Consider the following 8,780-nt stretch of genomic DNA (forward strand, 5'->3'; position numbering starts at 1 on the left):
ACAAATTCATCGCACCGATCCCAACTTCACCTGATGGTGGATGAAAAAATCGAATACTGGAGACTTCGGGCCTTATTACGGAATCTACTCTTGCACTCCACATTTGTTGCCCTATCTTATTCGGTACGAATAAAATGAACTGTGTGAAGCGAAACTGAAAATTCGTACGTAATCTCATGAACTGTTGAATCGGCAGCTCTGGAGCTCTTCAATCTAGCTGATGGCTTCTTCATTTGAGTCGAATAAACACAATTTCGCTATACAAATATATTAATGTTGAAACATTTCGTTATTTATAAAATCGTCAACAGCAATTAGAAAATACTGTTTATCAGAATAGAACATTGGAAACAACATCATAAATTTGGTTTACTATGCTAATGCAAAACTGCTCATAAATATATGCGTACAACAAGATAAACAGTTGAACTATTCTCCTCTGCGGCCTCTTACCTTGTTCCTGGTTGTCCTTGGCACGATTACCTCGCCTATCGTTTCCGGAGAGATCTCTTTCGTCAGCGCATCGTTACTGCTAACTGTCGCTTCTTTATTCTTTCTAGGTCGCCCTCGTGTTCGTTTGACTTCCTCCACCTTTGTTGCCGTTTTCTTCGCTGTCGATTTCATTGTAGGACCATTCTCGCCGGACGAACCTACCGTTCTTAAAATGGCCGGAGAATTATCCGGAGTGGTAATGTCGATGACCGTCGATGAGGTGTCAAACTGAAGGCACATCTTAGCAGCGACTTTTCTCGTCGATCGAGTTAAACCGTTGGCAGTGGCCACCTTACGGTCGGAGTATTTCTTCAACGAAAGATATCCGTTCTGGCTTTTGTTGACGGAATGGTTCTGAGTGAGGCTGGTGTTTATCTCTTCGGAATCGTCCAGCACGATGACGCTGCCATTTTGTCTCTCCTTTTCGGTACCAGTTGCCTCGCTTAGCGACTGCATCAGCACATCCCGGAACGAACTATTGAAGGAATGATTCAACGCAATTTCCGGCGATTTCGATTGCTTTTGGGTTAATTTTGGGAAGGCAGGTTTCATTCTGAGCTTTTTGGAAGTAGCGGTTCTGAATTCAGTTCGGTGGGATATCGAAATGGGAGTACTGCATTTCACCAGAATGTCTTTGAAGGACTCGTTAGAGGCCGTTGTTTTAAGCGTGGGACTCAGTGGAATTCGTTTTTTTCGTGTAGTTTTTGGTGCTGCAGGGGTTTCATCTTCCGTCTTCTTTCGTCGACCGCGCTTTTTTGGAGATTCTTCAGAGTCCTTGGAGGACGTTGCTTGGGTAAATAGCTTCTTTTTGCCCTTGAGAACTACAGCATTTGAAGGCTTTTCGGGTGTGTCAACAAATATACTAACTGCAGTTGGTCGTTTCTCTGACGTACATGACAATCCCGACATGGCACTGATTAAATCTGACTCCTTGGTGTAATCTTTGGCCAGAGTGGTTTTCAATCGCTTACGAGCAACCAGCTTGATAAGATCGTCGGCCCTAACAGCTGTTTTGGGAAATACTCTGGCGGTTCCTACTCTGGGCGTAAAAGTGTTCATTTTACCCGCTTTTACTAAAGGAGTTGCCGGGTAAGCAACACGTGGATTCTCCTTTAGATAACTCTCAAAGTCTGGAAGTCTACACACAACTTTACTTTTCTGATTCAACAATTGCGGATCACTCAAACTGGTAATGTTGATCTCCACTTCCTCCTCTAGGCCCAAGTCAACGATGGGAACACTCCTCAGTATCTCCCGACTTTTTTCAAACTCTACTCGAGCCTGTTCCACCTGTTCTTCCTTAATTAGGAACTGACCATAAAATAGAAAAGCTCGACCCATCAGTGTCACAAACTCATCCTTGTGACCAATCAGATTGGGAGTTGCAAAAGCATTTTGCTGAAGCTTCCAATGTTGCGTTACGGCTTCATAGATCTCCTGACAACGTCCGGATTGATCTTTGAGAAACGCCAACCGAGCGTAGAGCGTGGCCACCAGAAGCGCTTGACCTTTGTACTGAGGGAACCGACAAAACTGACAGCTACAGTTGCTGTGATGGTGGATCAGGTACTGTTGATGATCGATTGGTTGATCCGGAAAGAGTTGAGGGGATGGACTACGATTCTGTTTGAAGACAAACAATGAATGATGACACAATTTTGGCTATAACGAAGCTGGATTACATACCATCGTTGGAGATTTAACATATTTCACTGCTTTGCGAATGTGGTTTCTGGAGGTTGAATCATCTGCTAAGGAAATAACTGGCACTTCCAATGCCATAGCGGTGTCTTTGTTGTCCGATTCCAGAGGACGAAACATTAACAATCGGTCCAAATATGTGAGTAACATCTATGGGGACAATGTGATAGGAAAAGAATTATTAGTTTGTTTGACCTTTTTACAAATAAGTACAAGATCGATATGAAACCTACAACGGCAAAACTAATACGATAGGTAAGATAAAGCTTCGAATTCCAGCACTTAAAATTAAACAGAAGCTAATTTCAAATTGAGGATTTTTGACATCCGGCTTTGTTAAACAACGCTTTGAATTTAAGCGAAGGTGAAGAGCTCCACTCACCTGACACTTGTCCAGCTTCTCGCTGTCGGCACTCATCGCCGCGTAGATAATCATCAGCTGCATCGCTCGTAGACCGGCACCTCGACGGAGCACGAACCTTAGCAGTTGCTCCACGTGGGCCTCCAACCGATCGGTGTCGTAATGGAGCGTGAGGTAGCGCAACGTTTCCACCGTCATCTCCAGCGTGCTGGTTGACACAATGAAACCCTGGTCGGCGGGCAGTTTCTGCATCTCGTTGTAATGCGCCAGCATGAGCCGGATGAAGTTGCGCACCGGCATATTCCGGGGAGTGGGAACGTTATACAGGGTGACTAACCGAAAGATGGTGTGGTAGATGCGACCTCGGACGATGGCAGTGGTCGTACAATTAGGTGGGGAGTTTTCAAGTAGTGCCGCAAGGGTTTGAATGTGAGCGATTGCTGCTGGAATGTTTTGACGTGATGCTTCGTACTGGGATAGAGCCAGGTAAAGATTGAGGAAGTGGTACTTGCGGGACTCCAGAAGGGAGGCTGAGTGCGAGACGATGATTTCGGTGGCTTTTTGAAAAAGTGAATCCAACGTGGGAGCCCAGGGTTTGTTGTAGAGTGGATCGTTGAGCACTTGCAGATAAATCTGATGGTTTTCGATGAGAAATCCGAGAGGACAGCACAATTCAGCAATTCGTTCAGGTTTCTGACTGATTAGCAAATAGTTCAGAAGTTGTGTTTCGACAGCGCGCCGAGGATAATAGTTGATCACGAAGAAACGACTGGTATTGTCTATCATTGAGGAAATCTGATTGAGAGAGTAGATTATGTTGAAGTGCTCAAAAGATGTTTCCGCTAGAGTCAAGACCATATCGCGATAGTTAGAATAGGTTTCTTCAAGCTGTGCCAAGAGAACGAGTTCTTGTTCCATCGTGTTCTCTTTTAACACATTGTTTATCTGATCCTTTTTTATGGTCTCTCGATTCAATTGAGCATCTTTCAGCTTACTGACGACAGCTTTAGAAGTAGCGCTGAAAGCGTAATAATTTAGAACTCCCAGAGCTCCATTTCGGCGAATCGTATCTGCTGAATTAGTTGGTTTAGTTTTGAGTATTTTACGCTTCAGCGCATCCGTTTCTTCTTGAGTGATTTGATAGAATTTCACGTCCTGGAACAAGTAAAGTGCCATTCCTAGCCGCAATGGATCTGCATCAAGTTCTTGGAGGTTTTGGAAATACTGCATGACATTGGCACTTTTATATCGAGAAGCTAAGTTCATTTCTACAATTAATATTGATGCTTTCTCTTGTCTAGTAAGCGTGGGATCAATGCAAAATCCAAATCTATTAAAATCGTTGCGCTCAATCATGTCGACTAGATTTAAATCCCGAATCGATTCGTTCTGGATACTCAACTGGAAGTTCACTATTGCGTAAATAGTCTCCTCAACCTCCTTAGAGTCGACAACGTCAGCACGTAGTGCCATAATTAGTCTTACAAATTTGATATCAATTGCAGCTTGACAGATTCCGAAATCTTTGAGGCAATTTTCCACTAACCGTATCAGATAAGTATCCGTTAAGAAATCAAAGTCGTATTTATACTTGAACTCCACTGCTAATCGAGCAAGATCCAAAACTTCTGTTCCGGACACGTACTGAAGGGAGCTTCTTATCCAGTTGACAACGTACCGCAACCCAGCGTCCAACAAAGATGTCTTCTTCTCACAACTCAGATCATCTAGCGTGAGCATTTTATGCCTCAGGAAACCATTGACCAATCCTACCAGCTCTGGTTTGATTTTCTTCCCAGCCTTCGACATTGCCATGACCAGATTGATGACCATCGTTGACACAAAATCCACAAAATGTCGACTAGAGCTCCCACACCTGGCACACAGTTGAGTATAATTCCTTGGGCAGTATTTTCCGAACTTCGACAAAGATTTACATAACTCTATAAGCGGCTCGGCGAACTCCAACGATTGCTGTTTGATTTGATTGAGATGAATTCCTAGCTGGATTGTGATGAAGATGATTACCTCCATCAGAAGCGCATCTGGAGATGAATTGCCACTTAGATATTTTAACCTTTCAGAAAGTTGCATCAACATCTCCATGTTTGGATTTGAACTATTTTGAAAAATTAAATATTTTCTTAAAACCCAGACACAAGTGGCTGTACGTTCGTTTTTAATATTTTCAAATACACTCAGCACTTCAAGATATTTTAGATATGGCTTGGAGGCTTCTCCGAAACTGAGAATAGTTTCTAAATACGGTAAAGTCCTCTGGAATAATTCTGCCATTTCTGATTCGCTGAATTTCTCACTGGTCCGTAGAATTTGCACAACCGAATCGAAGAAATCGTCTGTCCGTTTCTGATCCATACTAAATAGACGGTACAGCAATGCTACCGAGTTATCAAATATGCCACTGTAGATTGCCAAGGCTTTGGACCGAGTTTCCAACTGGCTAGATTCGGCCCAATGCTTCAATAATCTTAGTGTTGTTGAGCATATCACATCGATTCCCGCAGAAATCAGTTCCCTTTGGTTCGCCAGCTTTCTCGTGTGTACATCGTAGATCATCTTCAGAACAACCCGACTGACCCTCAGAAACAGCTCCATGTGTTCCTCCGAGCTATAACAACTCTCCATCAGACGGGCACATTGTACGACCGTTGTTCGTTTATCCTGAAAGAGAAGTATACATAATTCAAATTACAGGAGACAAAATTATGTATTAACATTACTCATTAACTTACAGTTAAAGATGCTATGAACTATAATAAAAAAAATTATACACAAAATCGATAGAGACAGGACACTGCATTGCACTCCTTAACAACGATCTTACCTCACTAGCGCTGAACTTCACCACCAAATTATAAACTCGCAGCACAAAGTGACATCGAATGGCATCATCCGCTCCGCGGCACACCTCAACCAAATATCTCAATCCTTCCTCCAGTATCTGACATTGCGGATCCTGCGCTCCCCGTTCGGCCACATCTCCGAACAGCGTCAACAGATCCTTGAACACATAAACCGCCGTCTTTTCTCGGTCCACCTGCTTGGGAATGCTTTCCAGCAGATCCCGCAGCTGTTGCAAACTTTCACCGGCACGGCCGCTCTCGGCAAAACCCTTCTGCAGTTGGTCCAGCTTGGCCGAGAAGGACATAGTTGAAACTCGCAGCTACTGCTGCAACTGAAAACGTAAACAAAACGGAGGGAAATTCAAAAATCAGCCGGTGTCAGTTCAAGGTTATGTTCGTCCGCTATATAGAAAGCAGTTACGCGGTAGGTTTAGTCTGCATGTAATAAAAATCACTTTTCTACCTCAAGTGTTACCTGTTAACAATATTTTTACAATTTACTTCTAATTGGTTTACAGCTGTTTATGAAATTCACTGTTATTAACGAGAAAATATCACTGTTAGTAGATTTTTTCAGTTATTCCTTCTTATGTTTTCTGTCTTTTCGAGTTTTATGTTTTGAATGGTCCACTTTCCGTTTGGTCCTTGAAAAACAGTTAGAAGCGAAGTTGATAGAAAATAAATAGATGATAGAAAAGGGAATTACACGAGTAAACTAAACCACCTATATTTCAAACGTTTGAACCCACCCGGTACAAATCGTTTATGCTACGTTTTGACAGGGCAAGTGAATTGAACAACTCAGTTGAATGGACCAATCAATAAGCAAAAACTGCCGCTATGAAATGAGCAGATCGCGCCACCGTAGACATGTTATGTCAAACACACATGAATAGAAATATGCGTATACAGTGTCGCCGTTGTTTTGATGCGGTGAGCGCAAAATGAGTTACCTTGATTGATCCATTCAATTGACTTGCCAAAAGTTGTTCAACTTTCTTTTTGTTCAAGTGAATTGAATTAAGGTGTTTACACGTTCGATTCGCGCTCGATTCAAGCGCAGGGTAGAAATATTTCACAGTCAATGCAGTGAAAAACATGGATCTCAGTAAAATCTGCAGTCGCCTTCATCGCCACCGCGGTGAGTGCGACTGGGTGCAGCCGAAAAATCATTTCCAACACCGACTGTTCAATTTCGCATTCAGCCACTCACAAGTCGCTCTGACACGCTGCTCAGTTCGTGCCTTACCGTATGACTGTGAGTGGCCCATTTAAACGCGTGGTGAATTTTTTCAATTTGCTGGGTGAATGTGTACATTTTGCTGTGGTAAATTTCATCTTCGCGGCGCAGTGGGTGATGTGAGTTCTGTTGTTTACTTTTCTGCCTCTCCGGGAATGTGGAGCTGATTTCAAAGCAGGAAGAAAATAAAAACATGATATAAAAAAACATCACCTTCATCCAGTGCTGCCGAAAATTTACAACCCTGTTCAAGCGACTTGCTCAATTCACTTGCCTTGTCTAAACGTACACTCAGCGAACTGGACTATCGAAATTCATAACTGGCGCCTTATACTAAGGACACACCTGTGGTACTTGTACCATGGTACAAGAGGACAAGGAAATTATTCCAAGACTATCTTTGATAAAGACAATAATCAGTACGGAACTCATTTCAAGATTCTTGTACCATGGTACTTGTACCACCAGTGTGTCATTAGTATTATGAATCTTCGACTGATTATTCCACCAACAGTGCTTCTTATACGCAGTTACCTTCCCGAGTAATCAAGCGTCGATGGGCGTGTGGTCTACATACCGGCCTCCCGACCCCGACGTCCACGGTTCGAAGCCAGTATAGCATTACTCATTAATGGGTACACAGAAAAAAATTCCATGGTAACAATTTGTAGACTATTTTGTTTTGTAGACTATAGCTATGTTATGTATACGCTATGTTTTTAAAACAACCACAAATTTTCAGTTAAATTAACCATGCATTCGGACAAATTCACCACTGATTCAGTTCATGTAACAACATTCCACCACGACCTCAGTTGATTTTTACTGCGCGCATGGTAAAATCAAACGGGTTTGTTGTCTGCTGAAAATCGTCGGTGCGTATTCTTAAATTAACCCTTAAAGGCGCAAGGCGATTTTTTAGAAATCGTCGGAAATATTTTTAACGTAAATAACCATTGAAATCATTAACATTAAACGTATTTTCGGTATGTTGTTTTAAAACAACATTGCGCATTTAAGGGTTAACCCTCGGAATAAAAGATATTTTAGTTATTCTAAATCCAGTTGAAACCCGGAATTGGGGGATAGCGAAGTTGGATTTTTCTCACAATCCGTACGTTAAACCTAACTTCGGAAGTGGTGCGCTGTTTTCATATCGCGAAGCGCTATTCAGCGCACCACTTCCGAAGTTAGGTTTAACGTACGGATTGTGAGAAAAATCCAACTTCGCTAGCACCCAATTTCGGGTTTCAACTGGATTGAGTATACTAGATAAAGATTGTCGCTTCGGTTCCCTTTGTTCTGCTGTCCGAAACATGTGTGGTACATACCTGTCAAATCGTATGGATTTTCCTTCTTTGACATTTAGCTCCCCTATCCTCGCCAGCAAAAGATGTTCCGGACAGCGACGACAGCGACAATCTTTATCTAGTAACTAAAATATCTTTTCTCGAAATGGTAGTTTCGACCGCAACATTTTTTTGACGTAGAACTACGTCTGTCTTTTCTATATTGGGGTACACTTTACGTTTTCGAAAAATCAAAAAACGTCACGAAAATATGATAGACTTTGATCGTTAATATCTCAGCCGTTTCTCGATGGATTTTCAATTTTCTTGGACCATTCGATCAAGGAAGAGTCAACGCTTCATAACCGATGTACACTGAAGTCATTTTTTACGCGGTTTTTGTACACGATTCGCTTTTTATGCGATTTTGTTTTCACTAGAATTTTGGGATTTCCATGGCTCATTCAGACACATTTTGAGATTTACGCGGTTTTTTACGTTGTTTTAATTCACCCGGCCCACATACTCCGCGTAAAAAACGACTTAATGTTACAATATTTAGGTATGATAATATTTAGTATTGAAAACTTGCTAACAGTTTAGCAATAATAATAATATTTAGTAGTTTAGGTTTCGGTGAATCAGTCAATCTCGTAAGTGTATCGCAAGCTTCTTCTTCCATAGCACTACATTCCAACTGGAACTTGGCCTGCTTTTCAAAGTAATCTATTAGCATTGTTTTAGTTATTAATTGAAAGCTTTATATACCCGATATTGCATGAGTATCGAGTATGTATCTTGTGTGACAAATACAATGAATACACTATGCTCGG

The 8,780-nt window shown here is 41.9% G+C and overlaps 1 protein-coding gene across 2 annotated transcripts; it reads right to left on the reverse strand.

Annotated features, from left to right (window-relative positions):
• Positions 1–252: 252 nt before the first annotated feature.
• LOC134225799 (uncharacterized) lies at positions 253–6,052 on the reverse strand. 2 transcript variants are annotated; one of them, XM_062706156.1, is made up of 5 exons: positions 5,894–6,052; positions 5,400–5,750; positions 2,576–5,236; positions 2,179–2,343; positions 253–2,115 (listed from the first exon to the last, which is right to left on the reverse strand). In XM_062706156.1, exons 2-5 carry the CDS (start codon positions 5,721–5,723, stop codon positions 430–432), a joined length of 4,836 nt encoding a protein of 1,611 aa, XP_062562140.1. In that variant the 5' UTR covers positions 5,724–5,750; positions 5,894–6,052; the 3' UTR covers positions 253–429. The 2 variants fall into 2 exon arrangements, with proteins under 2 accessions (XP_062562140.1, XP_062562141.1); XM_062706157.1 differs by having other exon boundaries at positions 5,882–6,044.
• Between the last annotated feature and the right edge of the window lie 2,728 nt (positions 6,053–8,780).

This window comes from Armigeres subalbatus, chromosome 3 (assembly GCF_024139115.2).
Source record: "Armigeres subalbatus isolate Guangzhou_Male chromosome 3, GZ_Asu_2, whole genome shotgun sequence".
Classification (NCBI taxonomy): domain Eukaryota; kingdom Metazoa; phylum Arthropoda; class Insecta; order Diptera; family Culicidae; genus Armigeres; species Armigeres subalbatus.

Excerpts from the sequence above, each read along its gene's own strand:
- LOC134225799 (XM_062706156.1), bottom strand. The coding sequence starts at position 5,723 with ATGTCCTTCTCGGCCAAGCTGGACCAACTGCAGAAGGGTTTTGCCGAG. Across the intron at positions 2,344-2,575 it reads AGAAGCTGGACAAGTGTCAG|ATGTTACTCACATATTTGGA; the intron begins GTGAGTGGAGCT and ends TTGTCCCCATAG. Across the intron at positions 2,116-2,178 it reads ATGTTAAATCTCCAACGATG|AATCGTAGTCCATCCCCTCA; the intron begins GTATGTAATCCA and ends GTCTTCAAACAG.